General features: G+C 38.8%; 3 protein-coding genes across 3 annotated transcripts in view; 2 read left to right on the top strand and 1 right to left on the bottom strand.

The window, feature by feature from the left end:
- LOC149051579 (replication factor C subunit 1-like) overlaps positions 1-27,356 on the bottom strand; it is a 65,473-nt gene that overhangs the window by 25,347 nt on the left and 12,770 nt on the right. The gene's annotated exons all lie outside the window — the stretch shown is intronic.
- On the top strand, positions 21-5,755 carry LOC149051582 (macrophage mannose receptor 1-like). Its single transcript, XM_089199821.1, has 6 exons — positions 21-117; positions 370-753; positions 2,740-3,141; positions 4,452-4,687; positions 4,784-4,843; positions 5,108-5,755. The coding sequence occupies exons 1-6, from the start codon at positions 21-23 to the stop codon at positions 5,333-5,335; spliced, it is 1,407 nt and encodes a 468-aa protein (XP_089055947.1). The 3' UTR covers positions 5,336-5,755.
- Positions 5,884-8,740, top strand: LOC149051583 (adhesion G protein-coupled receptor D1-like). Its single transcript, XM_089185523.1, has 7 exons — positions 5,884-5,938; positions 6,054-6,135; positions 6,291-6,357; positions 6,928-7,016; positions 7,189-7,309; positions 7,578-7,619; positions 7,729-8,740. The coding sequence occupies exons 1-7, from the start codon at positions 5,911-5,913 to the stop codon at positions 7,846-7,848; spliced, it is 549 nt and encodes a 182-aa protein (XP_089041649.1). The 5' UTR covers positions 5,884-5,910; the 3' UTR covers positions 7,849-8,740.

A 27,356-nucleotide genomic window follows, 5' to 3' on the forward strand; every position in this document is an offset into this window, starting at 1 on the left:
TAATATTTATGTTGCTTTAAATGGACGGGAAAAAAAAGATAATACCTGATAAATTATCGTGTCAATTAGTTATAGACTTCCAGTTAAAGTTACATTGGATTGCGATTCAAAACGTGAGTTGGAAAGCAAAACAAAAAGTCAAAGAATAACGGTGCTATTACCCTGATCTCTCCAAGATCCACTTTTAAAACCTAGCCTAATTCTAATATTTGCTTCATTGATGTAGAGGGTTTTGATGCCCATCGTTTGTTATTAAAATTAATAATATAAAATAGGCCTTCTCGTCTTTATCATTATCGCTTTCACTGTTGTTATCATCAGTATACATTTTTACGTTTATTTATTTATTCATTTATTTTCTTCTTATAGAGTGCCAACCAACCTGTTTCAAAAACTCCTCTTACATATTTTCGAAAGGCAAAATTTACAGGTTTCATAACAAAGAACTCTGCTCCATCTTGGGAGGTTATTTAGTCTCCATCGAGACTGAGGAAGAATGGCAGTTTATCAATCATGAGATTCAGAAGCGTGGTAGTTGGGATACTTCGACTTTTGATGCGTGGCTCATTGGTTTGGAGAAGAAAGATGGGGTTTGGATATGGAAGAGTGGAGAACAGCTGAATATTTCGAAATGGCGAGATTCTGAACCAAATGTGAACGACGAAAGGGCGGAAATATCCATGAATGGAAGCCTCTTTAATGGTATCCCTCGGAATGATAGAGGAGATGCCTACATTTGCGAGATGCCAGGAGGTAAGATCACATTTCAACCATAAAGCATATAATGTGCTGAAACATTAGCAGTCTTGCACGTGTGTCATGAATATTGCTCTTGCTTCTTAAAAGTAAAAAAAACATTGTTCACAGAATATACTCAGCCCACCTAACTTGTACGTGTGAGCGATGAATGAACTTTTAGGCGCGCACAAGTAGTTGAACACGCTGCCCGTGAAATATTCTGTGTATGCTTGATGTTTTGTACATAACACATCGAAGTACTTTTATTTTTGTGTGTTCGGGTGTGTGTTTCTTGTACAAGTCATCAATATGTTATTCACCGGCTGGAAGGTCTGTATTGGGTAACACTGTGCCCAAGGTCTTGAGCACCGGTAGTTCAGATAAATTGCACAGTTTTTCCCAATACGGACCGACCTAGGCTGGTGAATAACAGTTTTTTTCCCTTGAAATTAACGAAATGTTTTCCTTAAGAGCCCTAATGAGTTAGGGCTGTAAGTGCGGTAGTTTTCTTGTTTCTTGTTTCTCTCTGTAAGTGTGGTAGTTTTCTTGTGGAACTGGTCTTTCATGAAAAGGGGAATTTTAAAGTAGCTTTTTCTCGTTGAATTCTTTTGTTTACTGTTGCAAAATTTCCGGTACCAATGTCCACTTTGAACGGACTTGCAAAGACTCACCGAAAGCGTATTTGAAGTATAGAAGACCTCGCTCACTGTTCTCCGAGGAACAAATTATTTGAGAGAATTCAGATACATAATGAATAAAATTACCATTAATGAATTCAATTGAAAAGAAATACCTCACGTTTTAGCTTTCTGGTAAGGTTTAGGTTAATTACAAGCGGCTTTTAGGCCGCGCGTTAACTCATCTAATGACATATTTGCTACCAATATTCATCTCAAAGCCAATTCTTTTTACAGGCAAACAAAGTGATCTAAGAGATAGAAACAAAGAATTAATGTTATCAATCGGCTTGATTTGCTCCACAACGATTTGCTTAAATATACTGTCCAGCCGGCAAAACGAAATAAATTTATGAAAAATGGCAACAAAGCTTGAGATGTAATCGGCGGCTCGCTCAAGCGATACCGTGCCCGTGGGCAGAGATAGGAAAACCCGCACCGAATTACCAATAAGATTCCAGGATCCGTTACCGTGCCCTCTGAGAAAAACAAATAATAAATGCAGTTCTTTTGAGAAAGGTTATCGGAAAAAGCGTGTCAGAATTGTAAGCGATAACCTGAAAGGTATTGCTGGTAGCTTTTAAGTCATGGTTAGACTTGACCTCAGGAATTCAGGCAAATCTAGGAAATGTCACTTTAAGGAGGAGGCATCACGGGTTTGAACAACCTATTTTAATTGCAAGACTGACTTTAAATTCTAAACTGCTCTAACCCTAATTAATTTATCTTTAATTTTCATGTCCCTATTGATTATCATTCCCCAGATAATCTTTTGAGACTGTCGCGTGCACTTTAAAGTTTTGCTCTTTGCCCGTAACAACTGTATACGGTTAAATGCGTATCTCCAGTTGCACATTTATGGGAACCTGCATTCACATTTAATTTTACGTTTTTTAAGTCTGATTAGATAGAGGAGGAAGAGTAGGGGGCGGAGTGGGGAAGGTGTCAGCTCAACGAGGAACTAATTAATATTCAAAAGCTCGACCACCAAAATTACATGAATTCACAAATAACCTTATAATCATAATCTTAGCTGAAGTGAAGTTAACTAATCCACAAAAGCAGGCCAGGGTGGCGGACGCCGTAGTGAAGAAAGATGTATAGTATTGATTGACACTGATCAAACAAAGACATATGATGTAAAAAAAAAAAAAGAAAAAGGAATTAATTGGGGAATGAGTCACATTTTCTGTCTCATTCATTTTTTCCTTTGTTGTGATTGTGATTATAATCTTTTCATGTTATCAATGCTATTATAATCATCACTTTGTGTATCATCATTAGGATAATTGGTATTTTTGTTTTCATCTTCATCATCATGTAGAATGCCCAAATATAACTTTTAAAAACTCTTGGTACATAATTTCGGTGGATGGAGAGTCCTGGTACTGGGGCAGACACACTTGCTCAAGTCTAGGAGGGGACCTAGTTTCCTTTGAAACCCAAGAAGAATGGAGTTTAATTAATGACGAAATTCAAAGGCGAAATACTACGAACAATGAAAATAAATGGAGAATTGGTTTAAGAAAAAGGGCCAGGAATTGGACCTGGGTGAGTGGAAGACCGCTGACTATTTCCAAATGGGGACAAGGGGAGCCAAGTGGTGAACACGACGCCGCTTTCATGTACAAGAGGTTCCGTAATGGTGAACGGGGCGTGTTTGGAAGCCAATGTAATAATGAAAGTTGGAAAAAACCGCACGCTTATATTTGTGAGATCCCCAAGGGTGAGTTGATATGTTGTTGTTGTTGCTTTTATTTTTATTTTTTTATGTTATTTTGAGTAAACTCAAAGGCACTAGAAGCGCTTAAGGGCAATATAAAATATTATTTGCTAACGTTTGTGGTATTCTCGAGAGAAATTATAAAAACCCTCACACAGTCAAAATCAAGTTTACACTAACCTTTGCGTAAATTGAAATATTTTTGAAACAATCTCAATGAACGTTTTCACGATATACATGTCTAACTTTAACCTTGTGAACAGGGGAAAGTTACAGATGGTTCTGTTACAATCACTTTTACGAATAACAACAGTTATGAAACTGATGGCGAATACCAATTGCAAAGAATTATCAGTCCAATTGCTTTGTTAAATGATAACGCGTGATGATGTGAAGAGCGTTATCTTTTTGTGAAGAGTTCGTGACTCATGTTGGTTAAGAACCATGCCAATTATCGTTTTCTAAAACAAATACAACAGACTTGCAGACTTATTTGTTCTTCGGATAGAGGAATCAATTTTAAGTCTACTGTGTTATATTTTAATATCCGATCGTTTGAACTGTGAAGTTGTAAGGGCTAATTTCAATGCAATGCAAAATGTGCAGTCAACATAATAAACTGACCATCGTGCATCTAATTCGAATATGGCGGACATTTCGATCGACTCAGCAACCATTACTCTATAACGAGGTTGGTAAGGATTACCTCAGTTCTCATATATCCTCAAAGGGCTTAGATGCACTTTCTTGTCTAAAAGATAGTCAATTAAAAATTGGTTCATACGTTAGCGTGCGTTCATCGAGATATGAAGCACGCGGGAAGTTTGGAGAGCACGAAAGATGCGTAAGAGTTGCTCGAGGCGTAGCCGAGAGCAACTCTAGCTTCTTGAGTGGAAAATGTATTTTCCCGAGGGATTTGTTTGCTGACGTCATGAGCGTGCACAATAGGAATATGAAGTTCGTTCGCGCAATTGGATTTGATTAGACAAATTTACTTGCTATGTTATAATACTAGGAAAAGTCTACAGAATATGTTTCATTCTCTAGTATTTTGGTGTGTAGTTTTCGAAAACATCCTACGGCCCTATCTAAGCAATAATCACACAAGACGTGTGCCAAAGATGAATACAATGCCAAAGAAACAATAGGAGCTTTTTGTGTAGCTAATAAAAAATCGAGTGCATTTAAGAGTTTTGAACGTTATTAGCGGCCATTTTGTTACTCCCCTTTCCGTCCGCAGTTTTGCCCTCGCAGTGTAATAGTAAGGCAACTTTTTTGTATGATGTGGTCTTGATTAACATTTTTCTTTAAAGATTCCTCAATATCTTCAGTAACTTCGTCGCCTTTACTATCACCCAGAATAGCAACCTCACCATCACCATCGGCACCGCCATCGTCGTCGCCGTCGCCACGACCATCGCCCTCGTCATCGCCATTCCCCTCGCCATCACCATCGCCACCGCCGTCGCCGTCGCCGTCGCCGTCGCCGTCGCCGTCGCCGTCGCCGTCGCAATCACCATCCCCATCGCCATCACCAGTTGAGCAGCTAGTATGTTCTCTAAATAGTCATTTACCGTTTTTATGCATGCCGTTTTTCAGGATCTCTTCTGTTTACAAACGTGAGCGACAATATTTTTAATTTTAGGCAAAGGAGTATGTTTCAAAATTTGGCGGAATAAATATTACCAGAAGGACTTCCCTACAGGTATCTAATTCTATATGACTTAAAGGCTTTTTAACTTTGGTATATGTTTTTAAACGATAAAAAAGTAAATATCTGACCTTTAAGGATAAACCACCATTAAGCCATATGAGGTAAAAATGGTGAAGCTTAAAAAATAATCCAGGCTCCCAAAAGAGTTCTCTGGCCAATGAATACCCTGGACACCATTTGGATCCTTAGTATGAATTGTATATACAGTATGAGACTGCCTGTTTAATGACCTGGAAATATTTTACGTAATTGTAGGTGGCTGTTACTGTGTTTGAGGATTTCACCTTAAAAATCAAGAACGTCACAAAAGACAAGGCCGGCATAGAAGAGGTTAAAACACTGAAAACATCCATCTTTGAGGTGGCAGAGGCCGTTGAGAAATTTGCTCTTAATTACGGCAACCGACACCTGAGAGGAATGAGGCTTTCAGAAAGGATCGTTTCCCCCAAAATGGGTGAGTTTGCGGCCTTCAATCCTGTTTAGTTTCAAAGTCTATTCCTCTGTTACTTACTAACTTGCTGACTGTCCCACTGAGCTGTTTAATTTCCTATGGCATGATGTAAGAACTCAGCTATTAACCCAACTTATCAGAAATGTTATTGTTAGATGTCATCGATTCATCTGTTTTTTTTTTTCAATTTGTTTGGTGGAGAAGGAAATTGAACGTTCTCTTAAACAATCAACAAGAGAGAATAGGAATCCTTCAAATTGTGAAACCGTTCTTCTCGATCTGTTTATTGAAACTTTTCTTAAATAATAGATTGGTGAGTAACACTTTACTAACTAAAATTGTCAAATCTTAGAAATACTTTCCGCTTACTTCATACCGTACACTGAGCTCAAAATTGGCCAATCGTCTGCGATGCACATAAATGCAAGATTTTTAACCGTACTCGTAAATATTTCCTAATGAACTTTATAGTTCTCTAACGAAACGGTTCGAGGAACGAATTGAGTTTTCACAATTTTAGTCCGTGCAGTACTACGCACTTTTTCATCAGTTTTACATCAGTTTTACATTTACATTCCTTGTGAAAGTTTACAACATTAACACCAAAATGTACATGTATCACGTCATCTCATGGGGTAAGTTTATTATTTTAAAACATGCACTGTTAACTGTAACCATGCTTTCAGATCGCCAAAGCTGGTGTTGTCATGCAGTCAAATGTTTTGATTTCCTTCCTTTCTTTATGGGTAGGTCTTCCAGTGATCATGGTGGCCATTTCACTTGGCATCGCTGCTGGAAAAGAAGGGTTACAAAGCTATACGAGTGATAAATAGTAAGAAAAAAATTCAAGGGTTTCTTCTTGCTCTTCTCCTTTTAATTTGTTGCATTTAATTCTTTGTTTTGTTTTTGGATATAGTTTGAAATCGGTATCATTTTATTTTCTGACAATTTGTGTTTCTTTCTTGTGTTTCACTTCCTCGAGTTTAGTTGCTGGCTTTCCTCGACTAACAACCTGATCTGGATATTCGTCGCCTTTGTGGCTTTTATTGAAGTTGTGAGTTAATGATTAGTGTTGGTGACTGTAATTGGTATACCCTGGACTAGTTGCTGCTAAAGAATTTTTTCTCTGCTCTTAATTAAGTACTTAACGAATTAAGTATTTATGATATAACCCGAGACAATATATATCATTTTCTTTTCCCTATTTACTCACAAAAACCTTTGAACGTAGCCGCTGTTTGCGGGGATGCTGGTCAATTTTAACCTAATGATAGTCTTCAATAGCGAGAAAAACCTGTGGAGACAATGTCCTCACAGGCATAAGATAGCTTCATAAATTCTCCAACTTTTATTACACAGTATGAAAAAAAAACTTCTCCCCCTTCCTTCAACGCAAAAATAACTCATGAAAAAAAAAAAAAAAACAATGAAAAATACGAAAGGAGCAGGAAGAGTAGTCCCCCGGTAGTCCCCCTTGGTCCCCCGGTTGGGAGCTCTATTCCCTGCAAATTACTCTTCATCCCACGCTTGTAACCGAATTAATAACTTCCTTGGCAAAGATCCTCCCCTACTTTGGCTATTCGACATCCATATCTAAATAATCACTTTTTTTTGTGTATTTTAGCTCAACATTTTGATACTCTTACGAGTAATAAGGGAGATGACCAATTTGTTGCAACCAACAGGGGCAGACCACCATTTTCAGCAAATACGGTGAGAATCACAGCATAAAACTAAAAAAAATAGTGGAAGACATTGCCATGCCCTCCTGTGGGGCTATATTTGCCTAGCTTTCTCGTTCCTTAATCAGTAAGGCATCAACATATCTAACAATGAAAATTCATTGTCAAAGGAAAGTAAAATAATGTTTATTTCTAACTCCTAGTCTTGGCATCAAAACATGCGCGGTGATGATTCCCCAGCTGGGTGTCACGTGGCTATTCGGTCTCCTTTCGCCTGTACATAAAGCTTTCGCTTACATCTTTACCATACTTAACTCTACTCAGGTCAGTGTTCGATGGTAACTGTAAAAAGACATTAATCTCTATTATTTATTTTACTTTCTGACCAAGTGAGACACCATTAGTGTGGTCAGATTACATTTCTTTGGAATTTTTAAAACAAAGAGGTGTCAACTATGCAAGAGAAGGCAGACTTCTTTTTCAATTATAAGATGGGCAATTTTCCTTCCTCTTGGGAACCTTGATAGATATTTGACTAATTTGTTTGCATATTGTAAAAATTATTGATCTTGAAATCATTTTTATGCTGCAGGGTTTCCTGATTTTTGCTCTACACTGTATGCGAAACACTCAGGTAAGAAAAAACATTGAACTGATTATTAACTTTATATCATCAAGTTTTAGTGTTTCAATAAATATTCGAGTGCTAAGAACCATATTTCGTGTTGCTCGTCTATCTGCAGATCAGAGAGCGATTCAAAAGAAAGATGAACATCGTTTTTCCATCTTCTATAAAGGACAACTCCACAAGGAAGAGCCCACGGGTCAATCCAAATGAGGTTGGGAATGTATGGGCAATTTAATTGCAGTCATGTGCTGAATTTGAATCGAAATTATACTTGAGTTAAATAACTTGATTCAGCCAATCGGAAATAACAACCAAATACTTAGAACAATCACTTAGTTAACAGCAATAAGTCGCTTACGATTGGTCTGAGTTACGATCTGCAGGTAAAAAGAGGTCTGTTTCTCCATTATTGTTTGAGCATTCAACTAGTTGTCTTTGAAACCTATCATTTTTATGATAATAAGTTTATTTTCTAGGCGATCGTATATTTCCAGGCAAGAATCATCGAAATAGACCAATCTATAAATTTAAATTCCTAATGGCTCCGTATGCTGATGACTGCTTTGTTTCACTTACTTAGTTTATAAACTTCTTATCAAACATGTTATTACTTTTAACTATAAGCTATGAATAGTCACTGAAACTATCAGTTTCCAGAAATTTCTAGAATATTTAGTCATGCTGACATGCATACAAAGGAACTTTTCTGCAAAATTTTATTAGGTTACGTAGCTATGGTGTAACACCACTAAAATGGTTGTTGTAAGCTTCCGGAATTATCTGGAACACTTTGTACAAAAGGACTCAATCGTGCAGCAGGTGTAGTTGTTCTTGTCGGGAGTGACTGATTTTTTCTTAGTATTATAATGTATTGTAAGTCATGTTCTGTTTAGTAACGTAATGCGAGTTACATTACGGTGTAAGTGACTGTTACTAAGTGACTGTTAGTATAAGTAAGAAATAAGCATCGGTGACTAATCCAGTAAGTACAGTAATGTAATAAGTAGAGTGATGTCGAGTCATGTAAGTACAGTAATGTAATGTAAGTTTCGTTCTGTACAAATGTTTCTTCAATAAATGTTTATCAAATTAAAAAATAAATTAAAAAAATAAAATTGACATTCAAAGTTGTTGCTTAATGAATAAATGGATGAATACGCAAATGGTTGAATAAATAAACAGCTAATTTAAGAAGGACAGAAAAACCCTTATGATTGGGTTGTTTTTGATCAGTTACATTTGCCAGTTTTTTTCCCGCATCGCTAAGATAGGGAGCACCATTTTGAATCGAAAATACATCGAATAATTTGGAATTCAATAGGGGCGACGTAAGCCGGAAATGGCATAAACCTATAATCTCTTGCGCAAATTTCATTAAACAGCGATTGAGGAACTTTTACACAGAGTAGACAATTTAAAGGAAAAAAGCTCAGCGATAGAAATGCGGAATATTTCCAAGGGCGTGGCTTTCAAATATCACTATAACGGAGAGGCTAACATTGAAGAGGAATTTCAACCAGCGAAAGAAGGAGTTGAACATGTAGATGTGCAAACTCAGTTTACAACAGGCTAGACTACGTCATACCTAGTTATAAATCAGCATGGATGAAGAAGTGTACGATTTAGACGGAAGAAGTGATAAAAAAAGGAATATTCTTGAATGTACGAGTACATTTCTCTTTACACCGCCCAAATGCGATATGTCAAAAAAGTTTGAAGCTTCGTTTGATTAACTTTATTGCAGCTAAGACTATTGGATATTCCAGAATAAATAATCAATTATTCCGTGAGCACAGAGAGATACTTGAGAGCACAATGTCTGGCCCACAGGGCACATCACTATAACCAAGGAACGTCTCCCACTCAGGCCTTTTGACCCCACCGCTCCTTCTACAATGTTGGAATTCAAACATCTGGACACAAAAGAGATGGTCTGCATGACGTTTTTGCATGGGAGAGTTGTTTTGTAGGCTGAACACTAAACTATGGCCGTTAGTCTCCGTTGGTTTTCTGATCAATTAACGATCAACTTTACCTAAACTCACATCGAACTCACGATCTAAGAAAACCGAGAAGGAATCCTTTGACTCGGAGTTTGCCGTGCTGTAAAAATAGTAATACATGCTATTAACACATGATTGAGCTAATCCATCAAAGTTGAAGGCCTGCGAAATAATTACACCCACCAACTGAAACGGCAGCATGTCATAGGCGAGACGAATAAATGATAATCATTTCCATTTATACGTACGAACAGATGGCATGCTAGCTTTAGCTGCCGATTGATAAAACAGAAGTTGATTGACGACAACTTTCATTTAGCGGAACTAATAAAGAAATAACCATTCTTAACATGAACTATTTTTGAGCTACTTCTTTCTAAAATTGGAATGATAAAAAGTAATTTAATACCGTGAAGTTTTTCGATTGTATTAAGAAAAACAATGCTCCACATCTGTTGCGAGCTGCTCTTTGTCTATTGATCCGTCTATGACGGGAAAAAAAAAAGGAGACAAACGTCATGAACAAGCTATCAGAGATCATAATTTGCATTAAACTCTAACTCGTACGAAAGAGTTTTATAAGGATGCCGTATATCCGCAACTCTCAAGCGGGGTGAATCAATTATTAGTGTAACGATACCTTTTAACAGAAACCTTTGCATATCGTGGCCATGATAAAGTGGATGATGAATGGAACTGAATCCGGCGAAATTTTCAAAACTCTATTAACATGTTGTGTGCTGGGTAAGTACGACGCTAGTTATTCCTGTTTGTTGTGCGGTAGCTATCAAATTCCGTGATGAGTATAACTAAATCCGAAAAAGAGAGCAAAACTTTTTATAAAAAGTTGTGCGCTAGGTAAGTACCAACTAATTATATCTTGACTTTCCATTTGCGAAACATTTGTATCGATTTTTGAACATCCTGTGAAATTTGGCAAAACAAAACCGAAAAAAAAATGTCAGGTGGCGATTATTTGGCACTGTTGATTAAAACAAAACAAATCAGATTCTAAAGATGTTCGCATTAACCTCTTAGTTCATATTCAGAGAAGGATTTCTTATAAATTGGATACCGTAAGCCTTTTACATTCCATATAGCGCAAAGCAATTAAAGATCAACAAGCACACGCGAGACATTCATGCTGTGGTCATGTTGTTTGCGTCATGGCTGTCTGCACAACAGCTTTGGCAGCCATATTTAGGATAACAGGGACGCAATAGCTTAGTTGCTATCGTTTTATACCACTATGACAAGATGTGAAAAGGGAAAAACGTCTCGACTTCAGATAGCTGCTGAACGTTGGACGTGCTTAGACAAGAGATCGAACTTAACCATCAGGGTCCACTTAAAATGGCATTAGGTTAGACAGATGCAAAGTTTAACATTTGATCAGGTATTTGGAAAAAAATGGTCGAATTGGTGTACTTTTTCCTTTCTTATCGTAAATTCAAACACCATTAGTAATCATGAACTTCGATAGCTGATATTCTGAATAAGCTGAGGGGTTAAAGTGAAGTGCATTCACAGAAAAATAATTAAGTAACCCTTAAAATTAATTATTTTTTACGTATTAAAATTCAGCAATGGAACCCCTTATAGCAGATATCGAGGTACCCAAACTGTTAGAGCTTTCAAATTGTTGTTCAGTCATGGACAATTAAAACATACTTCTCTTTCAAATTATTCTTCTTTGTACCCGAAAGCAAACTTTAAACTTATCTCATTGCCCTTCTTTCATAGAAAATATATGGTGGAGGTTCCGCGGTCTGCTGATTCATAGTTTAGTAACACCCGATCACAAGAATATGGAAAATTGAGCAGAAGTTTTATTTGAGCGGTCAGACTTGATACCTGATCAATTCGCTTAATAAAGCATCGTCCGTTTCGAATTGTTGCGAGCTAAAACGAAACATCTTTTTTTTTAATTTCGCATTTTACATCCTTTTCATTGTTATATAGTTTGGTTGCACTCTGAATAGCCCGTGTAAAAAAGTTTTTCGAAGGATATTCGCGAAATGTTGACATTCAAAGTTGCACATGTGGAAAGTTTTGTTTAGCTGGTCGGTAAATTGTGGAGATGCTACATTTTTTAAAATTTATCCGTCTGCTCCCTTGGGAAGGTAATAAAGGTCATGGGTAGATGCTAAAGGGCATGTAGCAAATAAAATGCATCAGTACTTGTCTAACTCGAGATCTAATAAACTTTTTCATCGTTTTAAATGTTATTCTTGAGATAATAATCACTTTATTAGCTCATTTTCTCTTCTACAGTCATCCTTCATTTGTTGATGGAAATGCCAGGAACAGGTGAGGCAGTGTAGTTCCGTTTTTAACATTCATGCACCATAAAATGAACTGGAGAAAAAGAAGATAATATCTGATTGATTATCATAATAATTATTCATAGACTTGAAGACTTCATGTTGGGATTACATTGGGTTGTGGTTCAAAACGTAGGTTGAAACGTTTTGTTTCGTGTTGTTCCCGTTGCCGTTGTGATTTTCGTAAACTGCTTGGCTCGTCGTTCTCGTCAGGATGGATCCTGAAACAACAAATCCACCTTCTTCTGTATGTCCCTTTGTTTGTTTGATTGATCGATATCGGTATCTGAACAATTGCCACCTACCCCTCCCCAAACCCAACAACAGTCAACTGATAACAAGTTAGGGTTAATGTTGGGTTAGGGGAGAATAGGAGCGCAATTTCTTAGATACCCCTCCCTTCTTAGATACTGACATTGTCCTTGTTTGAACATGATACAGATGTACTAAAGAAATATGCAATAATTGGGATTTAAAATTTTGAGAGTAAAGTTTGCGTGGTCCTTTAAGCGGGCTATTTAACGGTTTTTTTTCCCAGTGACTTTTATTCTTCTACAGAGTTGTCACGTTTGAGTGAATGTTTACCGTAGATTCATGAAGCGACACCTTTATGTTGTTGCCAAAAGTTGAATTTGAAGAGATTCAGATTAGCCGTGGTTACACACACCTTGGGTTTGGGGCCTTAAGGAGGGTAAATGGCTTGGGTTTGGTTAAGCTCAGGTTTCTTGTTACACTTAGGGATGCGGTTACACAGTAAAAGACTCCCCCCCCCCCCCCTCAGGGTCAAATATAATACGATATGAGTTCACTGACCTGACAAATTGGCAGGAAAAGTACAGAGCAACATGAATGTTACGAATCGGGATCTATAAAGCTAAATTTCAGTGATTTCCCTGCCTATTATACGACAGTCCTCCATAAATATAACAGTCCAGCTGTTTTTTTGCGAGAAGACACCGAAGAGGGTGCGAAATTAGCCAAGCGCATCGGAGGTCACCTCAAAACACTGCAGGCGATTTCCTGTATTAGCTACATTCTGCTTTATGATTGGTCAAGCCACCTCCAGGAGCAGATAAACCGAACTTTTCAGTTCAGGAACTGTCATGCGAAGTTCTTTTGTTCTTTTTGATGTATCCATGGAAATAACCCTAAGGCGGTTTCGGTCTGGGGAAAGCGGTTACAGACAAAAACGTCCTTGCCCGTGGGCAAACGCTATTTACCCATGGGTGAAAGGGCTAGTGTAACTACGACTATTGTTTATGATTTAACCATAGTTGAGAAGCAACGCGGTCTTTAAAGGGAAGAAATATTATATTCTGACTACACTATCACGAAACATTCAAAGTGAAATAGTTTATTGAGGAATGGTCAGTCAGTCATCCGACAACAACAATGTGACGTAACATATACTTATTACAACATAGAATATGCTAGCAAGTCTAACTTGAAAAGCTTGAAAAATTAAGTGTACCACGCCAGATACGAAAAACCACTAAAAAACCACTCTTAGATGTGGCCAAAAAATTATGTGGAAACGTATTCCCCATCTAATGCAGTGGCACGGAACCTCGGGGAAGAGGTACAAACAAACCCATACTCCATAGAAAAAATTAACTAAATTGTTGACAGCAAACAGGAAGACTTACTGAGCTAGAATGATTAATATTCCCCGCTAAAACATTAACTACTCAAAACTCTCCCCTGAGAATACTAAAGCCTCTCAATCGTGCCATCAGAATAGTAATTTCTGACTAATTCGTTCCTAGTCACTCAACCGTCAGAAATTACATTTCATGAACCTGCAAATTTTAAGTCATTGTTGATACTATTAGGTGGGCTCGAAGTTTCGCAATGCTCTTCATACTAATGTGATCTCACCATGAAGCTCTTTGATGTTTTATCTTCTTTTTTTTCTAGGTTTTGGAACCCTGACAATTTTTCAGTCAACTGTGGCTGCTGCTCCGGCAATCGTTTTCAAATCGAAAGAATTGCTCACCCCAGAATCATAGAAATATTTTAAAGAAAGCGGAACGGCTTTGTTGTAAGTTTTACCGATGTATTTGTTGTATTGATTTGAATCTTAAAAATGAAAGTCAAATGACTGCATCACATTGTTGACGTATGGTTATTGTGATCGTTGTGGGCGTACTGCATAAAAGGCGGGAAAACGCGAATGACCAAGTCACAATTCATTCAAGTTTTGAATCTGATTGGTTAGGAAGGTGGCGCGAGCTTTCTGGACCAATCACACGGCGAAGTTAAGAAAAACCAAAGCAACCATTGATTATTTTCGACACTCAATTGAAAAATGCTCTGTTACATGTACAATGCAACTCTGAAGAAGATATATACAGATATATACAATTACATATTTTCTCGATCAGGATCCCGTGGCTGAGCTGCTTTCAAATAATCGTTAGACCTCAAGGCTTTTCGAAAGACGCAATCTAGTACTCATAGAATGTTGTTTCGAAAGACCCAATTTGGCCCTGGCTATCTTTCTGATGTTGTTCCAGTTGTTCCTAACACATATCGTCTTCCGTAACTCGACTTATCCGAACAATACTGCCACAATTGATAACAGGTATTATTATATATCAGTCTGAACTGAATCTCTTGTTGTGTGATACGCACGCCCTGAACAACTGATCTACCCATGACAAACATGTGTAGACATTTATGACTAGTACTAGGCCTGACAGAGTGCAGTCCAATTCTGTCCGTAATTCATCAAGTGATTGACAAAATTATAACACCACGCATATAACGCGTATAGTCACATAGGCATGTTGCGTTAAATGGCCAGTTGCAAGCATAACGTGAACTGTACACTGTCTCATTAGAGCACTAATCAAAACTATAGCAAAGTTCTCGAAAGTGATTAGTTATCACTAGCCTGATTTGAGCACTAATAGGACGTTGCACGCGTCATGTTTGTAACTGAACAGAACGCAGGAAACGGTAGTGGCTTAGTAGCGATTCGCAATAGTTTTACGTCTAATTTTTCGAGAGGGTTGCACGGGATTTACGGAGTTGTCGTTGTGCTGACTAAAGCATAACCTATGGGATCCTGGACAACCTTCGACTCTCACTTCAAAGTTTCTTCATTTTCTTTTCAGCTTTAGTCGCATACCTTGGTTTTGTGACTGTGCTAGTTACCCACAGACATCCCGTGATGCTAGTGTTCTGTCAGTTGCTTGTAAACTGCCTCCAGAATCATGACTCGGCTGGGATGATTTTGATTGGCTCGATTGATAGACGGACTGATGAGTGTGCGCACGAATGGGCGGACAGACGAATGGGCAACTGTAGCTTGGAGACAATTGGCTTGTTTGTTTTTCTAATAAGATCAAAACACAGCGCTGTTTATGCTCTGGCAACCGGCACTCAGCAACCAATCAGAACACGAGAAATTAACTTTTCACGGAGGGCAAGAAATACATAATTTTCTTTTGTCAAGAGTCGTTATTAATGTGAAATCGTGGAAAATTTGGCAGAAAATGTACCCCGTTTCCCAAGTCAGATTTGATAAAAAATGGGTAATATGGAGAAGAAACCTACGATGCTAGCAATGTTCGGTTGGTTACTGTTCATTTCATATCCATTCTGTGGTCACGCGGGAATATTGAAAGTTAACCTTTCTTTTTTGCCATTTTGCACAGTTTTTTGAGCAACTGAAACGTATCTCACCGACAGTTATTTTTCAAGCCGACCTTTAAAAAAGTGATTGCATTCTGGGTGATATAGAATGTTGTGACTCTTGGAAGCGTCACCTTTGACGTTCTAGTGTAAAACTTTGAGACTAACTCAGAAGGAAGAACACTGTTCTTTCTTTATGGTTCACTTTTCCGGAGATCTGCTATAGCTTGGGGTAAAGGTCTCCCTCGTTTGTTACCACAGTATAATACAGTCTGTATCTGGATGTTATTGTTGTTGTTGTTGTTGTTGTTTTTGTTTTTTTGTATTTTAAATTTTTTTTAGTCAAAATGTTACTCCCCTAATGAAAGCTACTCTAAATTCTGGGCTAAACTTTATTAAACACGTAGATTGATTAGATTAGATTAAACACGTACTTATTGAAAAACAATTTAAAATTGTGGATTTTTATTGCTGGCTTCGGAAATGGGAATTATATTACCTGGCAAACATGGAGAGGCAAACGGTAACATTTGCAATTTAAGATGAGTTTTTTTGTAAATCTATTTCTCTGTAAACGATAATGGATTCTAAATATTGATTAATTTTCTTTGGCAGATTTGAATTTGATAGGTTTTTTTTTAAAGATAATGTATCAGGTACTGGAAAGTAATATTTACAAAAAGAGCAAGCAGTTTACGTTAGGCTAAACGCCAAGTATATAGGAAGGGGAAAAAAGAGAAAAATAACAAATAAATATTGCGGTTTGCTCTGGCGCTTTAAGCGGAAGTTTTGGTTTATTTATTTATTATTTTTGTTGTTGTTTTTTCCTTTAACTATTATGAAAGTAAGAAAAGTAAAAATTGTCGCACGATACCAAATAAAGTTGTGAATTAATGAGGTCCGTGAGTAGGGGAAAGACTTGGGAAGGAAGGTTTGGGTTTGGAAGAGGAGCAAAGAACCAGCGGCAAGAAAGAATACGTAGTTGACAGACAGCTGTGGGCATTAACCATACGAGTGTTTTGGCGAAGGCCGATTTCTTTCACACGTGCGAATATATTCATATACAATTAGCGAACTCCAAAATCGTGAAGACCTCTGATCTTTTTTGGAAAGAAGACTTAGCGGAAGTGGAAAGTGAGGTGGGAGTGAAATATTGAATTCGTGGGACTACTGGAGTACTAACATTGATTTTGGTAGACAAACATGGAATAAATTTTACTTCAGAGAGAATTCGTCGTTTTATTCGAGTGATTCCGCCCTAAGTGACGGTTCCATACAACCCGAATAGGCCGATGGGACTCAGTCAAGGATGACCACAACCGCTTAATAGAGACCACCGCTAAAAAGTGGTGAAAGTCACAATGCATAAGAGGAAAAGATTCGGGAATTTTACAACCGACCGCTTAATACAGGTTCGACTGTTAATTCTGAATTAGCCAATCAGCCCACGCGAAGAGCTCTATTCACCTGTGTGGTATATACTAAAAACCGCTGTAAGGTGGGTAGATGGAGTTGAGTTATGTAGTACAAGAAGAAAATTTAAGAAGACGAAAGAAACCCAAGTCTATCAATTTCTCAGGGAAATTCTTATCTTTACCTTCTGAAATCGTAGCTCTAAGATTCTTGAGAATCCGTCCGGAGATGCTACCCATGAAACCACGTAGCTGCTTACACTCCCAACCCGGGGGGACAAACGGAACCTCGACTCATCCTTCTCCCTTCCCATGGATCTTTTTTTTTAAATGATTGTAATATATGCTATCGTCAGTAGAGATGTTCTGCTGAAACATTTACGTTGTCGCAGTTTTTTTAGATCCGCGGTGAGGTCAAAATATCAGGGCTTACAGACTTTTCAGATCCGGTACAAGGTGCTAAAGAGGGGAGGAAATTTATCCCTGCTCGCCTTGACGTCGGTGAATATCTCGCAAGATATATTTAATTTTTTTGCGTGAGCTTCATTAAGCATCTCAGATTGAACAGAAAAGGAATGCGTGGCGTCAACGCTCTCCCCATGCCCGTCTCTCCCAGTTTAATCCTCGCCTCCAGGATTTTTCCACGGCTTGTTTTTCCCTAAAAGGTCTAATTCCAAATTCGAGTTGAAAATGCCACCCTCTTAAACCGTTTTCATTTCACATCTTGCATGTTACCCAGTCAAGGGTCCCCATAGGGTTAACCGTTAGCCGTAAATCGGTCAAAAAACTAGCTGTTAGGCGTAGAATTGACAGATTTTAACCCTTAGTTATGGCAAAAGTTAACCTTAGAAATCTTTCTTTCCTACAAAGTGTTATTTTGTGTTATTCTGAGTTAACCGCAGCAGAAAAATGGCCAAAATTTTAACCGTTAGCCGAAGTTCTCCTCGGTCGGCCCTCTTCATTTTAAAGTAAGTTAAGCTGTTTTAGTTAAGTTTGAAATGGTGGAAAAAAATTCATCAATATTTTCTACACTCGAGGAACCACACCGACCTAGGGTACCCATGATGAGGACTCTTTCTATAAATGGAATAAAGCATCATCTCCCAAAGTGAAAGGTAATTTCTTTTTTCTTGCCTCTTCAAAGATATATGAAAAAACATCATGTTTTACATGCTACAGAAGCGCGTCGCGTGACATCCTTAAGAACGGCTGCCAATGAATCTAGTAGTTATAAAATCTTAAAAAAAAAAACCGAGTTCCTTATCTTATTTAATAACTCTATCCAAAGAAATGGGCAATAGTTGAGCGAACTAGACACAGGTGTGCTCACTACTTCAAACGACAAGATGTAACAAAACATCATATCTGTCGCATAACGTGCTAAAGAAGTGCGTCGAAATGGATATTAGCAGTTTGAGTCAGAAAACATCGAAGTTTATCTCTCATTCAGTAAACTTATTCAAAGAAATGGGCAAAAGTTATTAAGCGAATACTACTTCAAACGACAAGAAATGGCTTATGCAGGTTGATGCAGAAATTTTCTCCCCTTTGTCATTGATTTCCACTTCCATTCTAACAAAATATCAAGCGACTTGTTTCATTGTTTGACATTCAAATGTTAGTTTATTGTACTTAGATAATAAGTAAACAATCTAATTGGAGAAACTAAATGAAATCATTTGGCTCTAACTTTCTAGCTCGTTCTGAGTTTCTTTTAATGCTGTGTACGCCAGTAACTAAAATTAAGATAAAACTTCTCGTTTTGCCTTTGGACGATTAGTTTAAAAAATATACTGCAAATGCATCGATCGTCTTGTAAAAAAGAACACAATTTATCGCATTCAAAACTTAAAGGAGAAATCTCAGAAAATTAACTAATACCAAGACTAAATCCTTGCCATTACGGCCAAAATCTGTCATTTTAAGTCCAGATAAACCAAATTTTTATCAGCAGAAACTAACTTTAAGTACCAATGACTGGGTACAAATCATCGAAAAGTTACTCACAATTCCTATCTGACATAAAATAAGATAATCGAGCAATCGGACAACTGATTATTTTCCCATTTCCATGGAAATTCTCCACACATGCACATGGCTGTAACAGCTTTACATCACTCATGAGAAAAAAAAAACCGATTGAGTAAAAGTCTAAAAAACTCTGGAAACGTTTTCATGACGTTTCAACTTCGACGCCAATGCAACGCCCAAATCCGCTAAGTAGGTAATACATAGATTAAAAATTAACTTTTATGTAGCTACTCATGATAATTTCAAGACATTATATGAAAAAAAACCAGTAGTTTCAGCGAAACATAAAAGATCAAGCTCTTAAGAGCAGTTCTGACAAGGAAAAAGTCAACTTTTGAATCAATGAAAATCCGTTCTCTTGTTCAACTTGACTTTAGTCGCCTTTTGGTTCTTCCTGCTTTGAAAAGAAGACTCTTAACAAATATTTAATCGGTAGCTTACTGGCTTATGGTCTAAATATCAGCGTTTGCAGGTATCTTAAAACTCCCTGGAATTCCAATGCTCACTGCCTTAACTGAAAAAAAAAAGAATCTAAGTTTAGGAAGGATAGTTGAGTTGCCATAAAATATTTCATAGCACATGAAACGATACATTGCACGAAAGGATTGTTTTAAAGAAATTTGCGTTTTTACTCCTATCAGGTTTCCTAAATAGAATGTCATCATCGTAAACATGTCCTCTTGATTTTACTGCATCTCAACTTCCCGGAGAAAAAACTAAATATCGTTACCCAACTGAAAGGAAAATAACACGCAAGTATCATTGCTCATAGATAAGCTATAATTACGATTTAAGGTAACTTTGTATTGAATTGGATGTTTAAACAGAATATTTACTTGTTTCGGCTTCTAATATCCTTGAAATCCAGGTTGACATCATCACCAATGAGTACAAATGGTGCCCAGTAAATCACCTCCTTGAACTCTTCAATTTCTCTCATACACTTCATGGCCTGATTGAGAGCTTCACTTGCCTTCTTGCCTTTGACAAGTGCATCGTAGAAGAAACTCATGAACTCCAGGGTTCCCTCGTCGCCAATCGCCCACAAGGTTACCACAACAGATCTAGCACCGGCACCCAAAAGTGCACGCGCCATGCCCACCACACCCTCTGCCATGACTTCCCCACGAGCAGTATGACAGCAGCTAAGTACAACCAGACGAGCTCTTAACCCAGCTTCTATGACATCTTTCATCGTCAGTAGATAGTCTTCCTCTTGCGGCTGAGGGTTTTCTCTTGTGTTGTTTGGCGCCAGGATAACTTCTCCAGTTTCCATTTTACCGTGTGCTGCTATGTGAACTAAGGCCACTGATGATATTCGTTTTAAAACTTCATGTTTTGTTGCCAGTTCTCCAGTGAGGGGGGGAACATTGAGGATACGTCCGATCATTTCCACTTCTTCCCTTGCTCCTGGAAGTTGTACCAAACGTCTTCCCTGATAGGTGATATGTTTGAAACATGGGTCGCCGACAAGCAATGCACCAGTCTTCATGTGAAAGTCAGCTGGACAATCATGAATTAGTTGCAACGTCGTCAGAGAGGGAAGCACACGAATTCTGAAAGAATCACTCAGATATGATGACTTGGAGTCCAGCAACGCTGCATAAGGTACAAGGCAAAATGGCCCCTCAGGAACGAATGTTATCTCGTTGCCTTCGATCAGTTCAGCAATAGGAGCAACGATAATGCCATGCAGCTTCTTTAAAGCACTTGATTGGGAGTGCCTCACATCAACTCGGATCACATCATTGGCCTTTTCCTCTTCTGTCGGCGAATCAGGAGGAAGATTTTCTATTTTAACAGTATCTCTTTCACGGATCTCCTTCAGAGTAGTTTCGTTCAGCAGCTGGATGAAACGTTCCAATTCATCCTCAAACTTATAATCGTTGACGTGTACCTTTTTCATCTGGATGTTATCTTCACTGAGGCAAACCCAGAAGTAAACGCATGGTCCATTAATAGCTATGAAAACTGTGCTCAATGTAACGCACCTCAGAGAAATGTGGGATGCGCCTTGCGTTAAAGAATCTCCAGGCCGATATTTTGTGGTCATGAGATCTCTCAGAGCTTGAGCACGTCCTTTCTCTGTGGCAAGAAGAGCCTTTAGAGCTTGACCTCGTTTGAGATTTATACGCCACAAACCTTTGTAAGCTACTTGGTAAAGATTACGATAAGTAATCTTCCACTGATCGTTGAGTTGAAGACTGGCCCTGATATCATCATACAATTCTACACTCGAGTAATAATTGTCAAAGGCCATCAAAAAGTTTCCCTGGCACTCAAAACAGTTTCCAAGGGAAAAGAGTGAGTGCGCCACTCCAGGCTTGACTCCCTCTTCTTCAGCAATTTCTAAATGACGTTGATGGTACTTGATGGCTGTTTTGAACTCTCCTAGACTGCCATAAGCGTTGCCGAGATTGCCATAACTTTTTCCCTCTCCGGCCTTGTCTCCCACTTCTTGAGCGATTTCTACAGCGCGTTGATAGTAATCCATTGCAGTTTTGAACTGTCGTAGACCTTGATAATCGTTGCCGAGACTGCCATAACTTGCTCCCTCTCCGGCCTTGTCTCCCACTTCTTTAGCAATTTCTAGATGACGTCGATGGTACTCGATGGCTGTTTTGAACTTTCTTAGCCCGCAATAAGCGTTGCCAAGATTGCCATAACTTTTTCCCTCTCCGGCCTTGTCTCCCACTTCTTTAGCAATTTCTAGACGACGTTGATGGTACTTGATGGCTGTTTTAACCTCTCCTAGACTGTGATAAGCGTTGCCGAGATTGCCATAACTTGCTCCCTCTCCGGCCTTGTCTCCCACTTCTTTAGCAATTTCTAGACATTGTCGTTGGTACTTGATTGCTGTTTTGAACTCTCCTAGACCTTGATAAGCGTTGCCGAGACTGCCGTAACTTTTTCCCTCTTCGGCCTTGTCTCCCACTTCTTTAGCAATTTCTAGATCACGTTGATGGTACTTGATGGCTGTTTTGAACTCTCCTAGACTGCGATAAGCGTTGCCGAGATTGCCATAACTTTTTCCCTCTCCAGCCTTGTCTCCAACTTCTTTAGCAATTTTTAGATGACGTTGATGGTACTCGATGGCTGTTTTGAACTCTCCTAGACCTTGATAAGCGTTGCCGAGATTGCAATAACTTTTTCCCTCTCCAACCTTGTCTCCCACTTCTTTAGCAATTTCTAGATGACGCTGAAGGTACTTGATGGCTGTTTTGAACTCTCCTAGACCTTCATAAGCGTTGCCGAGATTGCCATAACTTCTTCCCTCTGCGGCCTTGTCTCCCACTTCTTTAGCAATTTCTCTATGACGTTGATGGTACTTGATGGCTGTTTTGAACTCTCCTAGATTGCAAAAAGCGTTGCCGACATTGCCATAACTTTCTCCCTCTCCGGCCTTGTCTCCCACTTCTTTAGCAATTTCTAGATCACGTTGATGGTACTTGATGGCTGTTTTGAACTCTCCTAGACTGTGATAAGCGTTGCCGAGATTGCAATAACTTTTTCCCTCTCTGGCCTTGTCTCCCACTTCTTTAGCAATTTCTAGATGACGTTGATGGTACTTGATGGCTGTTTTGAACTCTCCTAGACCTTGACAAGCGTTGCCGAGATTGCCATAACTTCTTCCCTCTCCGGCCTTGTCTCCCACTTCTTTAGCAATTTCTAGATGACGTTGATAGTACTTGATGGCTGTTTTGAACTCTCTTAGACCTTGATAAGCGTTGCCGAGATTGCCATAACTTCTTCCCTCTGCGGCCTTGTCTCCCACTTCTTTAGCAATTTCTAGATGACGTTGATGGTACTTGATGGCTGTTTTGAACTCTCCTAGATTGCGACAAGCGTTGCCGACATTGCCATAACTTTCTCCCTCTCCGGCCTTGTCTCCCACTTCTTTAGCAATTTCTAGATGACGTTGATGGTACTTGATGGCTACATTGAACTCTCCTAGACCTTTATAAGCGTAGCCGAGATTGCAATAACTTTTTCCCTCTCTGGCCTTGTCTCCAACGTCTTTAGTAATTTCTAGACATTGTTGATAGTACTTGATAGCTGTTTTGAACTCTCCTAGACCTTGATAAGCGTTGCCGAGATTGCCATAACTTACTCCCTCTCCGGCCTTGTCTTCCACTTCTTTAGCAATTTCTAGATGACGTTGATGGTACTTGATGGCTGTTTTGAACTCTCCTAGACCTTGGTAAGCGTTGCCGAGATTGCAATAACTTGCTCCCTCTCCAGCCTTGTCTTCCACTTCTTTAGCAATTTCTAGACATTGTTGATGGTACTTGATGGCTGTTCTGAACTCTCCTAGACTGTCATAAGCGCTGCCGAGACTGCCATAACTTGCTCCCTCTCCGGCCTTGTCTCCCACTTCTTTAGAAATTTCTAGACATTGTTGATGGTACTTGATGGCTGTTCTGAACTCTCCTAGACTGTCATAAGCGCTGCCGAGACTGCCGTAACTTGCTCCCTCTCCGGCCTTGTCTCCCACGTCTTTAGCAATTTCCAGATGACGTTGATGGTAATTGATGGCTGTTTTGAACTCTCCTAGACTGTGATAAGCGTTGCCGAGACTGCCATAACTCTTTCCCTCTTCGACCTTCTCTCCCACCTCTTTAGCAATTTCTAGACATTGTTGATGGTATTTGATGGCTGTTTTGAACTCTCCTAGACCTTGATAGGCGTTGCCGAGATTGCCATAACTTGCTCCCTCTCCGGCCTTGTCTTCCACTTCTTTAGCAATTTGAAGATGACGTTGAAGGTACTTGACGGCTGTTTTGAACTCTCCTAGACCTTGATAAGCGTTGCCGAGATTGCAATAACTTTTCCCCTCTCTGGCCTTGTCTCCAACTTCTTTAGCAATTTCTAGATGACGTTGATGGTACGTGATGGCTGTTTTGAACTCTTCTAGACCTTGATAAGCGTTGCCGAGATGGCCATAACTTCTTCCCTCTCCGGCCTTGTCTCCCACTTCTTTAGCAATTTCTAGATGACGTTGATGGTACTTGATGGCTGTTTTGAACTCTCCTAGACCTTGATAAACGTTGCCGAGACTGCCATAACTTGCTCCCTCTCCGGCCTTGTCTTCCACTTCTTTAGCAATTTCTAGATGACGTTGATGGTACTTGATGGCTGTTTTGAACTCTCCTAGACCTTGATAAGCGTTGCCGAGATTGCCATAACTTGCTCCCTCTCCGGCCTTGTCTTCCACTTCTTTAGCAATTTCTAGATGACGTTGATGGTACTTGATGGCTGTTTTGAACTCTCCTAGACCTTGATAAGCGTTGCCGAGATTGCCATAACTTGCTCCCTCTCCGGCCTTGTCTTCCACTTCTTTAGCAATTTCTAGATGAAGTTGATGGTACTTGATTGCTGTATCGAACTGTGTAGCATTATGGTAAGTACATCCGAGACTAGCATAAGTGTTTGCTTTGACCTTTAGTTCAGTATTCGATTTCCTTTTTAATTGAAGCAGACGTTGGTTATTGTTGTCAATCTTAAAACGTGTCAAGGGTAACTATATCATGAGCGGATTTGCGAAAATACAATGGAAATATGTTTTAAAAATAATGAGAGTATTGGATAAAACCTTAAAATTGGAATGATAATTCGAGCGTGGTTTTCTTGAAGAGATTTGATTTCAAGTTATTCGAGAGTGTTAACTAGCTCTGAAGCGCATTTATTAGTTTAGATTCGGTCGTCGCGGTGATGCTAGTCTCAAGACAAAAACGAGGGGCATTTAGCAGAAACTCTGGGAATTAGTTAATATGGCCTCTTCTTTTAAGTAAAGTTTCGTCGAATAATCGAAAGAACTCCTTAATAATATTTGGGCTTCTTCTTTTAACTGCTCAGAGCAGTATAAGAGAACATGGCTCGCATTATGTGTAGAAGAATCTGCCTGGAACGTATTTTTTTATTCTTGAAATATTATTCGCATTGCATCTCGTATCACGTTTGAAACATTCGTTAAAGGATACGGTCAATCCCATATGCAACCAGCTCCTTGCTTCTTTATACCAGCAAAGTTCGACACAAGCTCTGGCTCCTGAAAGGAGAGAATAATTGGTGGTGCGAGGTAATTTATCCCTGTTCAGGTATAAACGTAGTAATAAAATGGACTTAATTTGTCATTTAGCTGGGAACAAAAATTGTGATAATGAAGGAAATTTGAACTTGTGGAAGAACTGAAAATAAACAACCAATAAGGAGCTAATACAAAGCGGCTACCAATTAAGCTTCAATTTATGATGATAACGACGAATTTATCTCGCTCATTCTTTATTTTAATGTGCTGTTACGCACTTTTCAGCATTTTTCGGGGAAGTTTTCGGGCAGACTGCATTGACCAGTTTAACTCTTGATAGGGAATCTTTCAGGTGCTTCTTTTTCGGGTTTTGTAACGTCCCTTGCTAATAGTTACAGAGAAGAGCTAGGAAACAGGGCTTACAGTTTTCCGTCCATAACCGGGACAAGAATATCAAACCATTTGCAGATGTCACAGCTTAGGCGGCAGCACATTGCCCTCAGTTATTTTAAGACTCAGGGTGATGGTCCGGTCCAAGGCTTGAACCCTCGACCTCCGGCGCTCTACAACGTGAACTAAACAGGCAGGGGTATTTGAGAGTTTATTGACACAAACCACACAATCCTCTTTTGACGAAATCAGAGAATAAAATGTTGATGGCTTACGTCTGAAAAACCCACCTTTCTTAATAGCTTTGATTAAAGTGGGTTCCAATTGAACAGCAACTGTTGCATCATCCAGACATTCCACGTAGTTTGCTATGAGATTCAGGAAATGATGTTTAAAAAAGTTTTCATCCAATGAAATTGCAGCAAAGAAGCCTGAAAAATTACAATTGCTTAAATTGCAGTCTAATAACGAGAATCATTTCTTTTCTTAATTTTCATCCACTAAAGGGGGATTCATGTATTTGTGCTTTTCTTCTGCTGTTGCTCAATTTTTTCCTTTTCTTGATGCAGATTGTGTATTCCGGTATCTTGTAACGCTGCATGAGAGATTTATATATTTAGAAATGAAATTGTTACCCAAACGGAAATGAGCTGTTGCCCTGTTGCTGTAAAGCTTGGCGTTGAGTCGTTTATCTTTGCAGTTCACTTGAAGTCCTTCCGTGTAAGAGTTTATCGCGTTATTAGCTTCTCCTTGTCTGTATTCTTTGTTACCTTCCTCGAGACATACTTTCGCTATCCCTGAAAACATACCGTTTTTAATGATTTGTAATGATTTAGTAATAAGTAATACGACCCTTGACCGATGATGCAAACTTTATACTTCCAAACAAACTTTTAGGTTAAAGGAACTGAGTGCTATGAAAAACGAAAAATTAGAAAAGTTTAATATCTGTACACTTTGTTTGTGTGCAAGCTGTTAAGAGTCTGGGCTGCAGCTTGGCTATTACCAGCTCAAGTTTCTCGGTTTACATTTAGGTCGAGAGACTTTCACAAACTCCTTTTACAACTGGCTTACGTTTTCCAAAATATCAAAAATTTTACCGGGAGCTCCTATTTCAACTCAACTTTGTTTACAATCGCACTTCAGAAGAGTTTATCTTTGCTCTTTGTTTGTTTAAAAATATGCACATGCTCTATTAGAGGTTTTAGCTGTAGCTTGGCTGTAAGCAAATCAAGTCTGTTCGGTTTACATTTTGATAGAGAGATTTTCCAAAAACCCTTTTACACCTCGGTTACGTTTTCCCAAATATCAAGTTAGAATATAAAACCCCATAGTTAGTGCATAAAGCAGAGCAAAGCCAGGAACGAAAAAGTTAAAACTTGTGAATGTTCTGTTAAAAACAAAAAAAACATCGCGCTGAGAGTGACCAGGGTTCGTGGTTTTCCCATCGTTCAGAAAAGTGCGCTAAAAAAAAAATGTTTTTTTGTTGCTGTTGTTTTTTGATCACTTGGTTTTTCTCATACATGTAACTGTCTATTGAGAACATACTCTTAGAGGCCAACTGGAGAAATCTGATTGGGAAAGTACTGCTTTCCCGCGAAGTGCCATTTTGCCTGATGTGAAAGTCAGGGGTTCTATATTTTGTTGACTGGTGGTTTATAGCGTGGGCCTGGTGTTGACATAACTGTCTAACGAGGCGTGAAATATTTAGAAGACCAAAACAGGCGATACGGCCGAGACAAAATGCCTCCTTTTCGCTGTAGAATTCTCAAATTGAGTAAAATTTCTGCCAAACATGCATTGAACAATAACGGACAAACAGGTGTTAGCATAACTTTTAGTCAAATACTTTCTTCGTGGCGGCCTCAAAAAGTTATCCGTTTGCCATTTTTTTCAGCCAACAGCTCTCTCTCGCC

This window comes from Pocillopora damicornis, chromosome 1, assembly GCF_964200805.1.
Source record: "Pocillopora damicornis chromosome 1, jaPocDami1.2, whole genome shotgun sequence".
In the NCBI taxonomy this organism is placed as follows: domain Eukaryota; kingdom Metazoa; phylum Cnidaria; class Anthozoa; order Scleractinia; family Pocilloporidae; genus Pocillopora; species Pocillopora damicornis.

Bases quoted from the DNA above. Each gene is read 5' to 3' on its own strand.
- LOC149051582 (XM_089199821.1), top strand. From the start codon at position 21: ATGGACGGGAAAAAAAAGATAATACCTGATAAATTATCGTGTCAATTA. The intron at 118-369 runs GTTGGAAAGCAA...TTCTTCTTATAG, and splicing joins GATTGCGATTCAAAACGTGA to AGTGCCAACCAACCTGTTTC. The intron at 3,142-4,451 runs GTGAGTTGATAT...TTTTCTTTAAAG, and splicing joins TATTTGTGAGATCCCCAAGG to ATTCCTCAATATCTTCAGTA.
- LOC149051583 (XM_089185523.1), top strand. From the start codon at position 5,911: ATGTACATGTATCACGTCATCTCATGGG. The intron at 5,939-6,053 runs GTAAGTTTATTA...CTTTATGGGTAG, and splicing joins GTATCACGTCATCTCATGGG to GTCTTCCAGTGATCATGGTG. The intron at 7,017-7,188 runs GTGAGAATCACA...TCTAACTCCTAG, and splicing joins CACCATTTTCAGCAAATACG to TCTTGGCATCAAAACATGCG.